This window comes from Callorhinus ursinus, unplaced genomic scaffold, assembly GCF_003265705.2.
Source record: "Callorhinus ursinus isolate GAN/ISIS: 27379988/994484 unplaced genomic scaffold, GSC_fseal_2.0 scaffold20, whole genome shotgun sequence".
NCBI classification, from domain to species: domain Eukaryota; kingdom Metazoa; phylum Chordata; class Mammalia; order Carnivora; family Otariidae; genus Callorhinus; species Callorhinus ursinus.
In genome coordinates this window covers 15,890,944-15,913,362 of record NW_027397082.1, presented here as the reverse complement: position 1 = coordinate 15,913,362, position 22,419 = coordinate 15,890,944, and the positions used below count along the sequence as shown (strand labels likewise).

Sequence of the window (22,419 nt, the reverse complement as noted above, 5' to 3'; positions counted from 1 at the left end):
ACATAGCCAACCCACGGTTTTACATAGTGACTGGGTGAATGCCTTTGTAGATGAAAGAAGGTAGAATGAAGGGGAAATGAAGTCTGCTGTTTGTGTGTAGGTGTGTGTGTTAATCCAGCAAACGGGAATTACTAGTGCATTCCTAGGCATGTGGTTGGGGAGGGTGGGGATAAATCCCTTGCCTTCATTAGCCCATGAATTTTATAAATGAGGAAACTCTCTGTGAGTAGGAGAGGCAAGGGCCACTGAGTGCCTGTGGGGAGCAATTCTCTGCACTGGATACACACTCCTTGCTGTTGCGCTGTGTTAATAGGACAGGTAGTTGGTAGATTTTCCTGTTCTGCCAATAGCCATGTCATTGATGTTTTTCTTGGCTTGGCTCTTTCTTGCCCACCCACCACTCTCCACCGAAGAATGCACTCTGAGAAGACTCCTTCAGTCATGGCACTGCAGAGAACTTGAACATCCCAAACCAACTTTGCCATGGACTCTCTCTGACCTATAATGGGTCTCATCCTTGCCTCTAATTTCTTCTTAGCTTACATAAAGGGAATGGAAATTGTGCTGACCGACCCCATGGGGTGCTGGATGAGAATACATCTCAAAGTGAGTGTTCTGTTGTCAGTGAAATGCCATAAAAATGTTCAATATAATGGCTGATTATTTTTCTTTAATCTTAAATAGATACCTAGAATGGGAAAGTTCCATCTTGGTAGCAGAAATTCATTATCTTGGAAAGAGTTTAATGACTGCTGTGCAAATGAACTGAAGGAAGTTAAATTGTGGAATGGGAAGGAGCTGAGAAAAGTGAAATGAGTTGTGCATTAAATTTAGATAAACACAATTATGTGTAACTGGATTATCACGTGTGCAGGCAGGCGCTGTATATTAGGCACCTGCGTTTTGATTAAAATCGATTCAGGTGCACGCGCTTGAAATCCTTGTCGATTCAGAGTTGTCCCTGAGCCACTGCCCAGGCACACATGGGGCAGCCAGGGAAACGTCTGGTATCCCGGTCTCCTGCTGGAGAGGTTTAAAGGGCATAGGACCAGACTGAGCAGCCCAAGACCATTTCAGGAAACTGCTAACGCTAACAGAAAGTCCCACTGTCTTTCACATACAGCTTCCTTCTGGGTTTCTTCATTTCAATTGAGTCAGGAAAGTGGTCCTGGAGTCCAGGGGAGTCCAATGACCTACTTACTCCAAGACGAGGACAGATGCGGAATGGTAGATGGCAGATGATATCAGAGGATGTTGGGGACTGGGCCTGCCTGCCATTCAAGTCTCTGTGGCTGCTGAGGCCTTAGTGATGGAAACACAAAAATCTCTTTGAACCTCCCTGTAGATGGATAGAATTAGGCCCAGTTCCTTCTTACTCTTTTAGGTCCAAGTCTGTAAGTCAGAGTCATCTTCAGATCAAAAGCGAGCCCAGCCTCTGATCCCCGGGTGTCTGTAGGAACCATCAGAGCCAGCCAGCCGGTACCTCGCTTTCAAGGAGGACAGATGTAGAGAAACAACTGCCGATACCCAGTTAATTCCTCTTGGCATATTTTATTTCAAATGGAAAGCATCCTCAGGATTAAAATAAATGCTACCAGTTATGGGGATGCATTAAATTAATAACTGTTTTCCCTTGCTTGATCCTATAATACCCCTCCACTCAACGGATAAATACTAAGCCCTCCTCTGGGTGATTTGAGATGAACTGTATATTGTTACACAAACTAAAGTCAGCTTCCTTTTTTTCTCCCCCTTTGTTCCTCTCCTCTGCCCTCCTCCCCTTCCCCATCGCAGGTGATACTTATCCTGACCAAGCTATATGACTTCAATCTGGGGAGCGTGACTGAGAGCTCGCTGTGGAGGTAAGTGGATTAGAGGTTCTTAACAAGCTACTCTGGCCTGGCTCACAAAAAGAATGCCAGCCACACAGTTGGGAAGCACGTTTTGGAAGAGATAGAAAACAGTCCTCCTCATGGGAGACCTCTTTAATGCCTGGGGTGGAATGGATGGCCCCACCTGTGAACTCCTCTGGCACTCTGCTTATCATTTTGGGGGTCTGTCACACCTTCTGCTTGGCAGGGTTGTTGCTCTTGTGTTCCTGCCATGTCTCATTCTGCTTGAGGAACACACGTCTGGTTAGAGAGAACGGACGAGCCTGCCCAGAACAAGGAGAGCCTGCTGGAGGCCGGATTCCTGACTTGGGTGTGAGTCTTGGCCCGCGGACCGTTTCTAGTCCTTTGCATCTGTGAGCTCTGGTTCTGACCCGTACTTGTGGTAATAGACACATGTGGGGCTCAGGTCCACACAGTGGCCTTCGTGGGCTCCTAAAAAAAAAATCAACATATATATGTGTTAGTAAGTTTAATGTACATATTTAATAAATACTATATACTTAACAAGTTCATATATTTAATAAATGTTTACTATATATTTAACTTCATATATATTAAAATGTATATTGGTAATACACATATTTTAATACAGAGAGAAATGTATATTTTATGGCAGCATTGGTGTAAAGATAAATGTATTAATATAGTGTATGAAAACTTTTTTCAGCCTAAAAGTTCATTGAAATCTTGCCATTTGCAACAGTGTGGATGGAACTAGAGGGTATTATGCTAAGTGAAATACATCAGTCAGAGAAAGACAAGTATCATATGATTTCACTCATATGTGGAATTTAAGAGACAAAACAGATGAACATAGGGGAAGGGAAGGAAAAATAAAATAAGATAAAGACAGAAAGGGAGGCAAACCATATGAGACTCTTAACTATAGGAAACAAACTGAGGGTTGCTGGAGGGGAGGTGGGTGGGGGGGATGGGGTAACTGGCTGATGGACATTGAGGGCACGTGATGTGATGAGCACTGGGCATTGTATGCAACTGATGAATCACTAAATTCTACGCCTGAAACTAATACTAAGCCCTGTGCCCATTGTGCCTACTGGGTAAGTCTGTTCTGTTGGGATGCTGGTCGCAGGGGATGGGGAGAGCGAGGATATAGGTGGGTTCGGTCAGAGAGAGCTTGAATGAAGCCGTGACCTGAGGCGTTGCTCTGGATGGGGAGCACCGGTGCACTCACCCTTCTGTATGCCCCACGCGCAGGCGTGCACACATGCACATACTCAGTGCCGACAGTCACACAGGGCGACAGCAAATTGCATCAGTCACCGTGAGTCGGCACTTCACACTCTGGCAAGGCTGTGTGTGTCCATCCCTTTTGCTTCGTCATTGGTAAACCCTGGGGAGGACACTGTCCCCAAAGGCCATTCACTTGGCTGCGTCATCATCCCCAGAGCCTTGTCCTGAGGGTTTCCTGTGGTCTTGGAACCAGACGGGGCTGGGGCTTGAGTATCTGTGTGCCTTGCTTCTTCTTCATCTGACCTGTTTGCAGAGGACTAGCCAGAGTCTGTTTCCCAGGGAGGGGGAGCAGTTAGAGCATCTATTAAATATTTAGCGGTTAATTGCTCATATCGACTCAGGCCTGCCTCCATTTGCACAGGATGTCCAAAACCTAATTTTGCTGCTCAGTGAGAATTGGCAGAGATATAAGTAACCGGGGTTCGTCTAATAGATGAGAACATGCCTATTTCCACTCACACAGGACTCCCAGGGAATTAGAGCCTCAGAAACCTTCCCCTCAGGTCCAATCCCAGTGATATTGTGCTGATACCTTAAGCCCGACTCCCATGCTGTCTTCTGGGGGCAAATAATGAAACAAGCCAGAAAATCCTGTCCGTACAATGGGCAAGAGCTCTACCTGACATCCCATGTTTGGCTAGTTCTAGGGGCGGGCCAGGCGAAGCCAGGGAACCCAGGCCAGGTGCTTACAGCTCGAGACCCTTGTGTAATAAAGTGTGTGGCCTTTGGTCATAATAGCCAGTATGTTCCCTGGGGTGTAGCAGAGACTGCAGGCTGTCGAGTGGTCCCGAGAACACCCTGATGTCTACTTGCCAGGATTCGGGTCGCACCTCGCTCGCCCAAAGAGCTCTGTAACTACAGGAACCTTACTTAACCTCTCTGTATCAGTTTCCTGGGGCTGCTGTAGCAAAGTACCCCGGACTGCGTGCCCAAAGCAGCAGAAATGTGTTCTCTCTCAGGTCTGGAAACTTGAAGTCTGGAATCAAGGTGTCTTTAGGGCCACACTCCATTGGGAGGCTCTAGGGAGCACCCTTGCCTCTTCCAGGCTCGGGGTCTGCTGACATCCCCTGTGGGTGTCGTACTCCCTCTCCACCTCTGTCAGCCACCAAGGCCCCTCCTCTATGCCCTCTCCTCTCCTGTTCCTTATGAGGACACTTGCCATGGCAATTAGGCCCCCAGGATCATCCAGGATGATCTCATCTTGAGATCCTTAATTACACCTGCAAAGATCCTTCTTTCACACAAGGTTCATCACAGGTTCTGAGGATGAGGATGTTGAACGTATTTTTTCCGGGTGGTCACCATTCAACCCATTTCTCTTTCCCTGAATGTAAGTTGGGAATAGTGCAGTAGCTCCCTTTGCTCCAACCATGTTGTCCTTGCTGTTGCTGAGACACGCTACCTTCTCCCCATCACAGCCCTTACCCTTGGCTCTCTGCTTTCCTCGGTGGGGCCACGGGGCTGGACAGCACCTCACTTCTTACACTCTCTGTTCGCCTAATCAGGGAGGCCTTTCCCTCGGACTTCATATTCTATCACTCAGCTTGCATTTTCCTCCTTAGTACTTACCACCATCTGGCATGCTAAATATTTTACTTATGGATTGATTTATTATCTGCCTACACCCACTAACATCTAAGCTTGTGGAGGGAGAATTTTTGTCCATTTTAATTCAGGGCTGTACTCTCAGCACCCAGAAGAGTATCTGGCACACAGGAGATCCTTAATGTTTGCTCAGTGAATGAATTAATGGATGGATTGCAAGGATTAAATGAAATAATAAATGTACAAACCCTTAAGACAGTGACTCACACTTAGAAAATGTTCACTTAATTGTAATGACTAATGATTACTATAACCCTCTGTGTGTAGTGTTCATTCCGTTATCGACTTTGTTTATAAGGATCCACTGATGCCAGGGTCCGTGTGGTGGAAATTATAGGGCACCAACGGGATGTATTCTGTGTTGTGGATGAATTAGCAGAGATCTTCAGGTGATCAGGAAAGGGAGAAGATTGATTTAGATTGTTGTTCCTTGTGCGGATTGGAGGGAACTGAAGCATCAATTTCTAGTGACACAAGGATGTTCTTTTGTAGATAAGATAATCTGAGCTGGGTGTTAGACTGACGAGTGGGTTATGATTTGGCAAATGATAAAGTGGAAAAGTGTCTCTAGCAGAGGGCAATGGCCAGGTAAGGCTGGGCCGCAGGAGAGAAAGGAGCCAAGCAGGAGGCAGAGCAGCTTGCCTTGCACCAGGGAGGAAGGGTTTGGGGTCTCATCATGTGCACAGAAGGGGCCAAACCAAAGAGGGTAATGCAGAGTGTGGTTTATAGAAAATAGACTCAGACGGTGTGATTTGGGATTTGGAAAGCTGGTGGATAATGTAGGCTTTCCCTCTGGGTAGATGTTCTATACGAATGTATTTCTGTGCTGTGTTTCCAGGGGTCCATAGGTCTGATAAAACCCTGCTTAGCACCCCCTGGAGAGGACTGGAGTGAGAAAAGGGGCTGCTTCTAAACTTCAGGGGAGTTTTCCAGTGTGCTGGGGCCTCAGAGTTTCTTCAAACCTTTCATTGTCTGCCCTACTCATCCCCTAAAGATCTGTGTCTCGCATTCTCTTTTCTGTCCTGATAATGATGATGTATTTTGCAGTTCGAGCCTAGAGCACTGTGATCTCCCTCACTAATACAGTGTGCAGAGAAAAGAAACTAAATTAAACACACACCCTTTCAGTTTCATGATCTGGCCCAACATGCTTAACCAAGTTGAAATTGAATTTGGGAATTCTTCAGTTTTCTGTATAGGAATAGCCTGTCATGACAAGATGACATTCCCTGCCAGGTTACAGTGTGGTAGAATTATTCGCCTCACTGGATTAATAATTCAGAGGCCATCTACTTCTAAATAGACAAAAGACTGTTTAAAAGCATTCAATAGGGGGCCGGTAGCTTGGCCCCCGTGACATTCTTTCTGAAACTCCTTGGTGCTGTTACACTGAAAGGGGTCAAACTTTGTTCTCTGCCACCGCAAGGATGGCTGTGTAAGCTGGTTATTTGCACAACCATCTGTTGGTATCCCTTAGTCAAAGGGCATTTTCCGTATAGGATTCAAGCTTATAGACGAATGAGGTTGGGGACTGACATTTTTTAAAAGACCCAGGGCTTCACACTCAGGGCATTTTCAGTCCATAATGTGTCAAGTCTGGAGGCTGCCCATCAGTGAGGAGGGGTGCTGACACCTAGCACTGTTAGAGTTCATAGAAGCCTGACCCAAGGAGGAGAGATGCAATAAAAGCAGGGGGCCCAGCATCAGTGGATCGGTTTCCTCCTCATCGAAGTAATTACGAATGGAACCTCTGGGACTAATGGCCTAGGTTCGAGTCCACGCTCCTCCGCTTAGCCACTGAGTGACCTAGAACACGTTTCTTCAGCTCTCTGTGCCTCCGTGTCCTTACTGTACCATGAGGACCATACTGGCTCCCACCTCACAGCATGGGAATGGGGTTTCGCATGAAATAAAATGCATAAGCTGCCTAGAGAAGTGCCTGGCACACAGTGCCTACCCGTGGAAAACACGCAGGGACAGTTGGTCATCATCATGTCACCTGGTAGCTGAGCTGCTTCTCTCTGCTAGCTCCCCTACCTGACAACAGCAGGAGACACACTGTGCTCTTAGAAAAGCAACTGGCCTGGGGCACCTGGGTGGCTCAGTGGGTTGATCGTCCGACTCTTGCTTTCGGCTCAGGTCATGATCTCAGGCTTGTGAGATCGAGCCCCGTGTCAAGCTCTACTCTGCGCTGAGCAGAGTCTGCTCGTCCCTCTCCCTTTGCTCTTCCCCTTCAAATAAATAAAACCTTTAAATAAAATAGAAGAAAAAGAAAAGCAACCAGGCTGCTCAACCATTTCTCCTGGGGCCTGCAGAGCTGATGGAGGGGCTCCTGATTAAGGTGTTTCTGGAGCTTACCACTTCCTGCACACATCCTCCTGGGCAGCTTCCCTGCCCATCCTCCCTGAGTGGGTACCCCTCCTCTGCTCACCACTAGCATCACTTATGCTGTGTTGTGATTTGTTTCCAGCCTGGGAGCCTCTCAAGAGCAGGGCCCGTGAGCCTTTGTTTCTAGATCTACAATGCCTAGCCCTTGGTCTACACTAAAGAAGGGCTTGGCAGTCGGAACTGAAGCACAGTGGCCCCAGATCAATCGCAGCATCAGCCTGCCTCAGCCCGTCACTTTCCTTGTATTGAGTTGTCTCATCCTCCTGCCACTGGGGAATCCCGTGACTTTTCATCTGGTCTGCAAGCTGTTGACTGGACTATTTATTCCCTCCGCTAATTGTTCCGTCAGTGACCTTTCTGGGGGATGCTGTTTTTTTTTTTTTTAAATAGAAAATGGAGACCTTTGGATTTATTAATTTTTTGTTTGCCAAGAAAACCCTGATAATAATTGCTAAGACTTCCCCGAAGTTATTAGTTTACAAATTTTAATGACACTCATGATTTATTTATGTGTTTCCCTCCCTCTACAGCTGCTTACCCCAATTCCTTAGTGGAATTCCTGCTGAATCTGAGTGAATTAATGGAAACAAAACTGCAGATTGGAATGACATTTTTTTGTTAGGCTGTTAATTAAAAACTTTCCGTCCTATTCGCTAGGCCTCTTCATATGTGAAGTCCCAAAGGCTGGCCTGATGATACAGGCTGTGAAATCCTCTGTCTAGAACTGGGGCCTCCTTCTATTTGCTTTTGGTAGTAATAAATCTAGTGAAAGCTCCTGAATGGGTCACAGAGCATTCAACTGAACAGATATTAATTGAGCATCAATTATATAAGCAGCCCTGTGCTCATTGCTGGGGGATGCAGGATAATTATGTCATGCTTGTTATCCTTAAGGAATGTTTCATTTGGTTGAGAGGTAAGATTAATGTACTAGGAAACAACATCGGGCATATGCAAGAATAATAAGTATATACAAAATACAGTGCACTCTGCAATGAGTGGTCTTGCTATAGAAATACTTCTGTGTTTTTATTATTATCACCCACCTCATTCTATAAAGGATGCAAAACAATTCTAGGAAGGAATTAGAGAAGTGATCAATATGACACCTATTTTTTTTTGTTTTGCTGTTTAAAATAAAACATCCTGTTTCTCTGTTAGGGTGTGAAACTCCTAAGAGGAAAGACTGTTTCATATACTAGTGGTTCCCATGGTTCTCAGAAACACCCAGTAATAGATGGGATTGAATATGGGTAGTGGTTACAGGAGGGGGTCCTGGATTCATATTGCCCGGATGTAAATCCTAGCTCTAATGCTTATTAGCTGCACCATCTTGAGCAATGTTTAATTTTCTAAGCCTCATTTACAATAAAATGGGATGATGATAAGGGAGCTTTGTGAGAAGTTAGTGAGATGGAATATGGAATGCAAAGTGCCTTCAGTCTGGTTATTACTTAATAGAATCATTATTATTTGTTCATAGGTCCACATTCTCCTAGCCCCACAGCTTCTACCAGGTTCTACACAAGTGTCGTACTGATATCTTTGGGAGAGCGGGGTGCAGAACACATCTAGAATCCTAAGGGCGTAATGCCTGGACATGATATACTTCTTTTTTTTTCTTAAAAAAACAACAACAAGATTTTATTTGAGAGAGAGCGAGCGAGCGGGGAGAGGGGCAGAGGGAGAAGCAGGCTCCTCGATGAGCAGGGAGCCCAACGCAGGGCTGGACACCAGGACCCTGGGATCATGACCTGAGCCAAAGGCAGACACTTAACCGACTGAGCCACCCAGGTACGCCTGGACAATGATACACTTCTATTGAGAGAATATTCTGGAGTCTTCTCCTTTGGCTACTCATCGGTGCTTGGCAAAAGGGGAAGGTTAACACCTTTCTGGGTTTTTCTACACCAGATGCTGATAATGGTACAGGATACAAAGCACAATCTGATTTAAGTTCCCCTAACATAGTGTTGAGTTAACTCATCTATTACTGGTGATTTTCTTCTTAATGCAACTGTAAGGGAATCTAAGCCCATTGAAAAGTTTTGTTACCTCCGAAGTAATCAACAAAGGTGGGATTGTGTATGCCTCACACATGGCACAACCTCAGAATTGCTTGTGGAATGTGTGAAAAATCTAGATTCCTGGGCCCTACCCGAGATTCCAATTTAGTAAGACTGCAGATTACTCAGGATGTGTAATTTTCAAAGCGCCTTAGTGGCTTCTTGTCATCAGATAGGACCAGGGACCAGTGCACTCAGAGGAAACTGGGGCTCTGGGCACATCTCAGTTACCAGTAAATTGGATTACTCTTGCCATCCTTCTGTTTCCTCATAAATAGAGGTGTGAGATAAAATGATCTCTCAAGTCTCTTTTAACTCCCAAGTCCACTGATTCTTCCAACCTGGGAAATCAGACAAGAAGTACACCACATTGGGATTTATGATGTGCAGCAGGTAACAGCCTCAGTCCTTAGCACATCCACCTTCCGTCAAAAATTGGGTAGTGTCAACAACACAGACACAGCTCTTCTAACATGCTGCTCACTGATGGATAGTGGCCAGTTGGCAGGTGTTAGCTAGAATACCTCTCCAAACTACTTCATTTAAATTCATTAAACAAAGGGAGCATCGTTAAACCTATGAAAGTCTTTGTTTCAAAAAACATAATGAGAAAGGGGTTTGCCCTAAATATTGAGCCCTCAAACATCTTCCTTTGTTAGAGAATAGAGAAATGAGAACACTGGAGAAAAGGGGGTCTGGATTACAGATTTATTGTTTTCCTATTTATTATGGGAAAGAGGCGTTCTTTTTATGGCCTAGTTTTTTTTTTCTTCTATGAGGCAGGACCCAGACATGTATAAATCTTGATTTTTGTCCAGTGGCTGAGAGAATGTAACCCTTTTGTATGGATTGTGTCTGTTGATTGTTATTTTATGTTGTTTTCGCTTTCATCCAAATGCAGTGACACTTTATTGCGATCATAAATAACCTCACCATTTGGAGAAGGGGTGTGAAATTCTGTCCATCCCTTTCCCCAGCCTGAGTTCCCTCTCATTTTCTCAGCAGTAGATTCATTAGCCTTCTAATGAAGTTAATAAGCAAACAGGATCAGACAGTCCCTTCTAAAATAACGTTTATAAATGGATATGTTTCCCTACTCTCTAAGGTAAGCCTTAATTTATTTCCCTGCCAGATGTTCACATGTGTAAAACTATGATAGGTGGGCCCTTGGAATTTGCTTTGAAGCCAAAAAAGAAAAAAAAAAGGAAAATTTTCAGTTCGCACAGAGCCTATTATTTCCAAGTTTGTAGGAGTTTACATACCCCATTCCTGGTTTTATACACACACACACACACACACACACACACACACACACACACGTATAAAATGCCTATAAAGATAAGCTAGGCAAGCTTCATAGTTACTTTCTCATCATTTGGTAGTCAGTTACTTTGTTGGACATACACTGTAAATGTCTTTAGGAGGCTTTTGGCAACTTCTCCACAAAGACCACTGCCCTAGATATTATTTGGGAAGCAATAAACTGGTAAAAAGCCCTCTTCTTTTCTCTTGCATGTCTGTGAGGTTTCTTTTCAGGAATTGCTGAACTTACAAAGGGAGCATTTCACATTTTGCTATTGCTTCTAAATGCTTTGTGCCCAAGTTAAAGCTAAAGTCAAGTCTTAAAATGCAATACATAAAGTTTATCTTACAAAAGCTCCCCCTTTCAGTGGTGCTTATCTCTTAAACTGGTATAATATGTGTAGTCACTGCTCACATGCATGCCTGGCACGTCTCATATTTCTGGGAGGAATGTGAGGCCTGTGCATTGAACATTCCATTTTATGAATGGATGAACTAAGGTCCCGAATGGGTTGGTGCTCAGTGATTTCAGATCTGGGACCCAAATCTAGGTCTCTCCATTCTTAGCAGCCCCCTGCTCTTGCTGTTACATTAGTAATCACTCTCTCCTGGCCTTTCTAGCTCAGCTACCATTCATATTTCATAAGAGATCTACAGCCAAGTGACTGTACTGGGGACTAGGAATGGGTTTCTTGGATATTTGTCTAAGTGACTTTCAACTCTGGTGGATCATGAGAATCACCTGGGAAATATAAGAAAAGCCAGTTTCCTGGGACTTATTCCAAACCTATTGAGCCAGTTTCTGGGGTCAAGATCTAGTTGCTTATAGTTTGAAGGTGCTCCCCACTTGATTCTGATGTAACTGCCAACCTAAGAGACATCATGGCCATCTTTGCTTCTGAAAGGTGCGTGACAACTTCTTTTGGGGAATTTGCTCCCGGCATAGCACCTTTCCCTGTTATCTGTTGTCTTTATGGTTGGTTCAGAATGAGAAACACAGTCATTCATGCAAAAATCCATAGTTGCACCCATGTCTTTATAAATGACAATCATAAAGGTTAATAATTGGAATGAGCTCTGGCACTTACTAAATAGCTCCCATTCTGTCAGTATCAAGCTTGTTTAATTGGCAGTTAACATTGATTTTAGAGAGTGGTACCACAAGAGAATGGTTATAAGGTGCTGTTATCCATGGAGTTGCTTGAGATGAACCCCATGAGGGTGAGTTGGCAGCTGGGAATCCAGCTTCTCTGGGCGATCAGAAAGCACAACAAATGGGAAATGGTTTCCAGGTGACTTTGGAAGGCTTTCTATTCATAATTTTTGGTTGCAAGCCATAGACGTAATCACTAATTTAGGTAAGATACAGGGTTTATTGGAAGGATACTGGAATCACTCAGCATTTGTGGGAAGAGATAACAATAAGACTCCAGGAAGGACAAAATTCTAGGCATCTCTAGGGACCATGGTATGTCATGGCTCGATTGTTTTTATCTCCAGGGACCACAGCAGCTGGATGTCATGGCTCTACTCTCTAGGGACAGCAACCTTCCCTGTGATTTAAAGTCCTGAGAGAGAATTGAAAGGACCACTTGAGTCAAGTAGTTGAAACTGTAACTATGTTTGGGGGTGAGAATTTCTTGGCCTAGGCTGTCCTTCTTGTTCATTCCTATGCATAGGGAGACTGGGATCACCAGAAAAAAGCTAGGGAGATGTTTTGGGAATACTAGACCAATAGCCTTCAAGGGTATCACATGTTTTCTGATGAATTCTAATGTAAAGAAGACTTAAAATACACTAAATTTTAAAGAGCATCCCTTCACTTTTACTACTGATTTAAAAGACTCATTTATAATGTGTCAGGGAATGTGCTAGGAGCTTTATGTATAAAGATATCAATTGTAGCAACCTTGCAAGGATTTTATCCCACTTTGGTAGAGATGAATCTGAGTTTTTTATAATCAGCAGATAACAGAGATGAAAGTTTGACTTCACGTCTGTAAAACTAAAGTCCACGTTAGTCTCAGCTGGCCATACTGCCTCCCCAAATAGTTTTAAACTTAGGATGTAGTTAGTGAGCACTTTCTCAGTTTTTGATACCACATTTCCATATCTGTTCTCCAAACTTTAGACCATGTACCATAGTCCCAATAGTCTTCATAAATGGTGGCATTATGATTGATTAGATATCTTGTCTAAAATTCTTAATTTTTGGAATTCCCCCTTCCCACCATCTCACCCAGAGATGCAGATTAAATGCTCTTAATCATCTGCAAATTCTCACCTGTTCCTTTTATGAAGGATGGTTGTTGATTATAGAATATTATTTGGGATGAGTGTGCCATTTGCAGTCACACACATTTTTAATTTAAATTTTTACTGAGATAATTGAAGATTCACATGCACCTTGAAGAAATAATACAGAGAGAACTTGTGTACTCTATACCTAGTCTCCCTAATGGTAGTATTTTGTCAAACTATAATATCACAATAGTTTATTGACAGTATTACAATCCACCAGTCTTCTAAGATTCCTTCAGTTTTATTGTTCTCATTTGTGTGTGTGTGTGTGTGTGTGTGTGTGTGTGTGTGTGTGTGTAGGTTTGTCTATCCACCACCGCAGTGAAGATACTGAACATTTCTCTCACAAGAATCTCTCGTGTTCCCCTTTTATAATCACAACCACCTCCCTTTCCCCAGACCCTTAGTTGCTAAACCTTGGGAACCACTAATCTGTTCTCCATTTATAAAATGTTTCATTTCAAAAATGCTAAAGAAATTGAGTCATACAGTATGTAACCTTCCAGGGTTACTCTTTTCACTTAGTGTAATTCCCTGGAGACTCACCCAGATTGCTGTTTGTTTCTATTTATTGCTGAGTAGTGTTCCATGTATGTACGTACCTCACGTGGTTTAGCCTTTTACCTGTTGGAGGACATTTGGGTTGTTCCCCATTTTAGGTTATTGCAAATAGTGCTGTTATGAACATATGAGTACAGGTCTTTGTGCAAATGTGTTTTCATCCCTCTGGGATAAATGCATAAGAGTGTGATTTCTGGGCGCCTGGGTGGCTCAGTTGGTTAAGCGACTGCCTTCAGCTCAGGTCATGATCCTAGAGTTCCAGGATCAAGTCCCGCATCGGGCTCCCTGCTCAGCAGGGAGTCTGCTTCTCCCTCTGACCCTCCCTCCTCTCGTGCTCTCTCTCTCTCTCATTCTCTCTCTCAAATAAATAAATAAAATCTTTTTTAAAAAAAGAGTGTGATTTCTGGGTCATGTTGTAGTTGTGTGTTTAGTTTTAGAAGAAACTGACAAACTTTTTCAGAGTGGCTGTACCATTTTATATTCCTACCACAGATGTATGAGTGATCCAATTTTTTTTTTTATAGCGTTGCCAGCAAGGATGTTTTCACTATTTTCAATTTTAGCCATGATAGGAGGGAGGCAGTAATAGCTCATGGTGGTTTGAAGTTGCATCCTTGATAGGTAATGATGTTGAACATCTTTTTATGTGCTTACCTAGCATCGGTATATTGTCTTTGGTGAAATGTCTGTTTATGTCTTTGGCGCATTTAAAAAAAATGCTTTACAGATATTATAGAAATACAAGAAGCTGTACGTATTTAATATATACAACTTGGTGAGTTTGGAAATAAGTGAAACTGTCACCACAGTCTATGCCCTAAACTTATCCATCACCTCTAAGTTTCCTGCTGCCCTCTTTAGTCATTATTATTATTTTTTGTGATAAGAACTCAACATAAGATCTACATCTTAGCACATTTTTAAGTCTGCAATACAGTATTGTTAACTATAACTTTATGTTGTGCAGCAGATCTCTAGGACACAATTATCTCGTATAACTTAGAACTTTGTACCATTTGATTAATACCTACACATTTCCTCTCCCACCCCCCCACCGCCCCCCAGCCCCTGGCAAACCACCATTCCATTCTGTTTCTATGCATTTGACTATTTTAAATTCCTTATTTAAGTGGCATCATGCATTTGTCCTTCTGTGTCTGGTTTATTTCACTTAGCATAATGCCCTCCAGTGTCATGTTGTTGCAAATGGCAGGATTTCCTGCTTTTTTAAGACGTAGTATTATTCCATTGTATGTATATACCACATTTTCTTTATTCATTCATTCATCAATGAACATTTATGTTGCTTCCTTGTCTTGGCTATTGTGAATAGTGATGCAGTGAACATGGGAATGCAGATATCTCTTTCAGATTGCGATTTAAATTCCTATGGGTGTGTACATGGAAGTGGTATTGTTGGATTATATGGTAGTAAAAGGACCATACTGTTTTCCATAGTGGCTGTACCAGTTTACATTCCCACCAACAGTACACAGGGGTTCCCTTTACACCACATACTCACCAGCATTTATTATCTCTTGTTCTTTTCTTAATATGCATCCTAATAGATATGAAGTGATATCTCATTGTGGTTGTGATTTGCATTTCCCTGATAGTTAGTGATGTTAAGCACCTTTTCATATACCTGTTGGCCATTTTGCATATTTTCTTGTATGTTTTATCTATATATCTATTCAGTTTTTTTGCCCATATTTTTAATTGGGCTATATATATATATATATATATATATTTTTGCTTTTGGGTTATAGGGCTTCTTAATATATTTTGAATATTAACCCTTTATCATGATGTTACATGATTTACAAGTATTTTCTCCCATTCCATAGGTTGCCTTTTTCTTTTGCTGATGGTTACCTTTGGTGTGCGGAAGCTTTTGAGTTTGATGTAATCCCACTTGCCGATTTTTGCTCTTGTTGCCTGTGCTTTTGGTACCATATGCAATAAATCATTGCCAAAGCCAATGTCAAGAAACTTTTTGCCTATTTCTTTTCTTCCAGCAGTTTTATGGTGTTAAGTCTTAGGTTTTAGTCTTCAATCTATTTTGAGTTGATTTTTGTGTATTGTGTAAGATAAGGGTCTAGTTTCATTCTTTCACATGTAGAGGTCAAGTTTCCTCTACACTGTTTATTAAAAAAACGATCCTTTGTTCATTCTGTATTTTTGGCATCTTTGTTGAAGATTAGTTGGCCATATATGAATGAATCTATTTCTGGTCTCTACATGTCTGTTTTTATGCCAGCACAGTATTGTTTTGAATACTGTAGCTTTGTAATGTATTTTGAAATTAGGAAGTGTGATGCCCGTAACTTTTTTCTTTTTGCTTACAATTGATTTGGCTACTTGGGGTCTTATGTGGTTTCACATGAATTTTAGGATTTTTTTTCAAGTTCTGTGTAAAATTCTATTGGGACTTTGAGAGGGATTACATTTAATCTATAGATCACTTTGAGTAGTATGACATTTTGACAGTGTTAATTTTTCCAATCTCAACAGGGCTGCCTTTCCATTTATTGGTATTTCCTTTCATTTCTTTCATCAATGTTTTATAATTTTCAGTGTATAGGTCTTCTACTTCTTTGGTCAAGTTTATTCCTAAATATTTATTTCTTTTTGATGTTATTGTAAATGAGATTGTTCTGTTAATTTTCTTGGTGGATAGTTCATTGCTAGTGTGTGGATGAAACTTGAGGGCATTGTACTAAATGAAATAAGACAGAGAAAGAGAAATACTGTAGGAAACTTCTTATATATGGAATTTAAAAACAAAGAAGCCAAACTCACAGAGACAGAGAACAGATTAGTAGTTGCCAGAGGTAGGGAGCGTGAGGGGGTGGGCAAAACGAGTGAAGGTGTTAAAAAAGTACAATCTTGCAGTTATAAAATTAATAAGAACTGGGGATATAATGTACATCATGGTGACTGTAGTTAATAATACTCTATTGAATGTTTGAAAGTTGCTAAGACTGTAGGTCTTAAAAGTTGTCATCATAAGAAAAATAGTTGGTAACTATGTGTAGTGATGATGGATGTTCACTAGACTTACTGTGGTGATCATTTCATAGTATATACAATATCAAATCATTGTGTTGCACACCAAAAAAAAATTATATGTCCATTAGATCTCAATAAAGAAGAGAGAAATGCAACTGATTTTTGTATATTGACTTTGTATCCTTCAACTTTACTGAATTTGTTTATTAGTTCCAATAGTTTTTGTTTTTCTTGAGACTTTAGGGTTTTCTTATATATAACATTATAACAGCATGTCATCTGCAAGCAGATAATTTTGCTCATTCCTTTGGGATTCAAATGCCTTTTATTCCCCCCCCCCCCCCCCCCCCGGCCAAATTGTTCTGGCTAGGACTTCCAGTGCCATGCTGAATAGTAGTGGTGAGAGTACTTTTTCACCAATGGGTGCAAGATTAGCTATATATGGCCTTTATTGTGTTGAGCTAAGTTCCTTCTATGCCTAATTTGCTGAGAATTGTTTCTTTTTTTTTTTTTGTGAAAGGATGCTGAGTTGTAACAAATGCCTTTTCTGAATTTATTGAGATGATCATGCAATTTTTATCTTTTATTCTGTTACTGTGGTCTGTCACACTGATTGATTTGCATACAATGAACCATTTTTGAGTCCCAGGGATAAGTCCCACTTGGCTGTGGTATGTGATCCTTTCAATGTGTTGTGAATTAGGTTTTTGTTCATATCTTGTTGGAGATTTTTGTGTTTATGTTCATCAGAGATATTACCCTGTGGGTTTTTTTTTTTTCCTGTTGCGCTGTCTGTGCCTGGGTTTGGTATCAGAGTGATGCTGGCCTCATAAAATGAGTTTGGAAGTGTTTCTTCCTCTCCTCTTTCTTGAAAAAGTTCAAGAATGATTGGTATTGATTCATCTTTCAGTGTTTGATAGAGTTTACCTGTGAGGCCATCTGGTTCTGGGCTTTTCTTTGTTGGGAGTTTTTTGATTATTGATTCAATCTATTTGTTATTGGTCTGTTCAGGTTTTCTGTTTTTAGGGGGTTCAGGCTTGCTAAGTCATATGTTTTAGGAATTTATCCATTCTTTCTGTTTTTTCCAATTTGTTGGCATGTAATTGTTCATAATTGTCTCTTACAATCTTTTTTATTTCTGTGGTATCAGTTGTGATGTTTCCTCTTCCAATTTAGATTTTATTTATTTGAGCCTTCTTTATTTCTTAGTCTAACTGAAGATATTTTTATTTTTTTATGTTTTCAAAAAAAACAACTCTAGTTTTGTCAGTCATTCAATTATTTTTCTCTATTTCATTGATTTCTGCTCTAAACTTTATAATTTTCTTGCTTCTGCCAACTTTGGGCCTAGTTTGTTCTTCTTTTTCTAGTTCCTTGAGGTGTAATGTTAGCTTGTTTGAGATCTTTTTTATGTAGGCACTTACTGCTATAAACTTCTCTCTCAGTGCTGCGTTTGCTTCATTCCATAAGTTTTGATATGTTCTGTTTTTGCTTTTCTCAAGCTATTTTCTTTTTCTTTTTTTTTAAAGAGAGAATTCATGTGGGAGCAGAGGTGGGGGGGCAGGAGGAGAAGGAGAGAGAGAATCCCAAGCAGGCTCCACACCCAGCATGGAGTCTGATGCAGGGCTCAATCTCATCACCCTGAGATCATGACCGGAGCCCAAATCAAGAATCAGATGCTTAACTGACTGAGCCACCCAGGTGCCCCATCTCAAGATATTTTCTAATTTCCTTTTTTTTAACCCATTGATGTATTTGTGAATTTTTAGTTTTCCTTTTGTCATTGATTGCTAATTTTACTCTATTGTGGTCAGAAAAGATAATGGGAATGATTTAAATCTTCTTAAACTTGTTAAGACTTGTTTTGTGACCTAGGTTGTGATTTGTTCTAGAGAACGTTCTGTGTGCTGCTGTTGGGTGGAATGTTCTCTATATGTCCGTTAGGTTTATTTGGTCTGTAGTATTATTCAGGTCTGTTTCCTTATTGATTTTCTGTCTGGATGATCTATCAGCTATTGAAAGTGGGAGATTGAAGATTCTTAATATTATTGTATTGCTGTCTATTTATTCCTTCGGGTCTGTCAATATTTGCTTTATATTTTTAGGTGCTCTAATGTTGGGTGCATGCATATATATAAATATAAAATATATATATATATTTCTGTATCTTCCTATTGAATTAGCCCATTTAAAATTATGTAATGACATTCTTTTTTTTCTTGTGAGAGTTTGGGCTGGTGTAAACAGAGCCACCCCGATACTCTATTTTGGCTGCCATTTGCATGCAATATCATTTTTCATCCTCCACATTCAGCCTGAGTGTGTTTTTAAAAAAATTTTTTTAAATTTGTTTATTTGTCAGAAGAGAGAGCACAAGCAGGGGGAGAAGCAGACTCCCCACTGAGCAGGGAGTCCGATGCGGGACTCGATCCCAGGACCCTGGGATCATGACCTGAGCTGAAGGCCACTGCCCAACTGACTGAGCCACCCAGGTGTCCTGCCTGGGTGTGTTCTTAAGTATAAAGTCAGTCTCTCCCAGAGACCATATAGTTAGATCTTTTTGTAAAGAAGTACGTTCAGCTACTCTTTATCTTTTGACAGTGAGTGAGTTTAAAACATTAAATTTAAAGTAATCATTGATAAATAGAGACTTACTATTGTTATTTTGTTAACTTTTTCTGTTTTGTAGTTCTTTCTGTTCTCTTGCTGTCTTTTCTTATTTGATGATTATTTATACTTTGTAGAATCAAAGGATACTTTATACTTTTATTTTTGTGTTTACTAAAGGTTTTTTTCATTGTGGTTACTTTGATGCTTGCGTAATACTTTTTATAGTTGTAATGCCTATTTTAAGCTGACAACAACTTAACTTCAGTTGCATACAAAAACTCAACACTTAATTATTCTCTCTCACAACACTATGTCAGTGATGTCAAAATTTACTTTTTAAAAAATTTTTAATATTTATTTATTTATTTGAGAGTGAGAGAGAGAGAGAGAGGGAGAGTGCACAATGGGGAAGGGAGGGGCAGAGGGAGAGGAAGAGAGAGGCTCTCAAGCAGGCTCCCTGCTCAGCGCCAAGCCTGACATGAGGCTCCTTCTAGGACCCTGAGATCATGACCTGAGCAGAAATCAAGAGTTGGGTGCTTAATCGACTGAGCCACCCAGGTGCCCCAGAATTTACTTTTTTTAAAAAAAATTTTTATTGTTATGTTAATCACCATATATTACATCAAGAGTTTTTGATGTAGTGTTCCATGATACATTGTTTGTGCATAACACCCAGTGATCCATGCAGAATGTGCCCTCTTTAATACCCATCACCAGGCTAACCCATCCCCCTACCCTCCTCCCCTCTAGAACCCTCAGTTTGTTTTTTGGAGTCCATCATCTCTCATGGTTTGTCTCCCCCTCCGACTTACTCCCCTTAATTCTTCCTCCTGCTATCTTCTTCTTTTTCTTTTTCTTAATATATGTTGCATTATTTGTTTCAGAAGTACAGACCTGTGATTCAACAGTCTTGCACAATTCACAGCGCTCACCATAGCACATACCCTACCCAATGTCTATCACCCAGCCACCCCGTCCCTCCCACCCCCCACCACTCCAGCAACACTCAGTTTGTTTCCTGAGATTAAGAATTCCTCATATCAGTGAGGTCATATGATACATGTCTTTCTCTGATTGACTTATTTCACTCAGCATAACACTCTCCAGTTCTATCCACGTCGTTGCAAATGGCAAGATCTCATTCCTTTTGATGGGTGCATAATATTCCATTGTGTATATATACCACTTCTTCTTTATCCATTCATCTGTCGATGGACATCTTGGCTCTTTCCACAGTTTGGCTATTGTGGACATTGCTGCTATAAACATTGGGGTGCACATACCCCTTCGGATCCCTACATTTGCATCTTTGTGGTAAATACCCAGTAGTGCAATTGCTGGATCGTATGGTAGCTCTATTTTCAACTGTTTGAGGAACCTCCATACTGTTTTCCAGAGGGTTTGCACCAGCTTGCATTCCCACCAACAGTGTAGGAGGGTTCCCCTTTCTCCACATCCCCGCCAACATCTGTCGTTTCCTGACTTGTTAATTTTAGCCATTTGGACTGGTGTGAGGTGGTATCTCATGGAGGTTTTGATTTGGATTTCCCTGATGCCAAGCGATGTTGAACACTTTTTCATGTGTCTGTTGGTCATTTGGATGTCTTCTTTGGAGAAATGTCTGTTCATGTCTTCTGCCCATTTCTTGATTGGATTATTTGTTCTTTGGGTGTTGAGTTTGATAAGTTCTTTATAGATTTTGGATACTAGCCCTTTATCTGATATGTCATTTGCAAATATTTTCTCCCATTCTGTCGGTTGTCTTTTGGTTTTGTGGACTGTTTCTTTTGCTGTGCAAAAGCTTTTTATCTTGATGAAATCCCAATAGTTCATTTTTGCCCGGGCTTCCCGTGCCTTTGGCGATGTTTCTAGGAAGAAGTTGCTGCGGCTAAGGTCGAAAAGGTTGCTACCTGTGTTCTCCTTTAGGATTTTGATGGACTCCTGTCTCATGTTTAGGTCTTTCAACCATTTGGAGTCTATTTTTGTGTGTGGTGTAAGGAAATGGTCCAGTTTCATTCTTCTGCATCTGGCTGTCCAATTTTCCCAACAGCATTTGTTGAAGAGACTGTCTTTTTGCCATTGGACATTCTTTCCTGCTTTGTCAAAGATGAGTTGACCATAGAGTTGAGGGTCCATTTCTGGGCTCTCGATTCTGTTCCATTGATCTATGTGTCTGTTTTTGTGCCAGTACCATACTGTCTTGGTGATGACAGCTTTGAAATAGAGCTGGAAGTCCGGAATTGTGATGCCGCCAGTTTTGCTTTTCTTTTTCAGTATTCCTCTGGCTATTTGGGGTCTCTTCTGGTTCCATACAAATTTTAGGATTATTTGTTCCATTTCTTTGAAAAAAGTGGATGGTATTTTTTTTCTTTTTAATTTTTTATTGTTATGTTAATCACCATATATTACATCATTAGTTTTTGGTGCAGTGTTCCATGATTCATTGTTTGTTCATAACACCCAGTGCTCCATGCAGAACGTGCCCTGCTCAATACCCATCACCAGGCCAACCCATCCCCCCACCCCCTCCCCTCTAGAACCCTCAGTTTGTTTTTCAGAGTCCATCATCTCTCATGGTTCGTCTCCCCCTCTGACATACTCCCCTTTTCTTCCTCTCCTGTTATCTTCTTCTTTTTCTTTTTTCTTAAAATATGTTGTGTTATTTGTTTCAGAAGTACAGATCTGTGATTCAACAGTCTTGCACAATTCACAGCGCTCACCATAGCACATACCCTCCCCAATATCTATCACCCAGCCACCCCATCCCTCCCACCCCCAACCACTCCAGTAACACTCAGTTTGTTTCCTGAGATTAAGAATTCCTCATATCAGTGAGGTCATGTGATACATGTCTTTCTCTGATTGACTTATTTCACTCAGCATAACACCCTCCAGTTCCATCCACGTCGTTGCAAATGGCAAGATCTCATTCCTGTTGATGGCTGCATAATATTCCATTGTGTATATATACCACCTCTTCTTTATCCATTCATCTGTCGATGGGCATCTTGGCTCTTTCCACAGTTTCGCTATTGTGGACATTGCTGCTATAAACATTGGGGTACACGTAACCCTTTGGGTCCCTACATTTGTATCTTTGGGGTAAATACCCAGTAGTGCAATTGCTGGATCAAACGGTAGCTCTAATTTCAACTGTTTGAGGAACCTCCATACTGTTTTCCAGAGGGGTTGCACCAGCTTGCATTCCCACCAACAGTGTAGAAGGGTTCCCCTTTCTCCACATCCCCGCCAACATCTGTTGTTCCCTGACTTGTTAATTTTAGCCATTCTGACGGGTGTGAGGTGGTATCTCATGGAGGTTTTGATTTGGATTTCCCTGATGCCGAGCGATGTTGAGCACTTTTTCATGTGTCTGTTGGTCATTTGGATGTCTTCTTTGGAGAAATGTCTGTTCATGTCTTCTGCCC

General features: G+C 41.5%; 1 protein-coding gene across 2 annotated transcripts in view; it reads left to right on the top strand.

The window, feature by feature from the left end:
* The window catches only part of SORCS3 (sortilin related VPS10 domain containing receptor 3), a 615,618-nt gene that overhangs the window by 184,846 nt on the left and 408,353 nt on the right, over nucleotides 1-22,419 (top strand). For both annotated transcript variants that reach the window (XM_073904225.1, XM_025881120.2), the window contains exon 2: nucleotides 1,795-1,862. In XM_073904225.1, coding sequence (XP_073760326.1) covers nucleotides 1,795-1,862 — 68 coding nt within the window. The remainder of the gene's footprint in view (nucleotides 1-1,794; nucleotides 1,863-22,419) is intronic.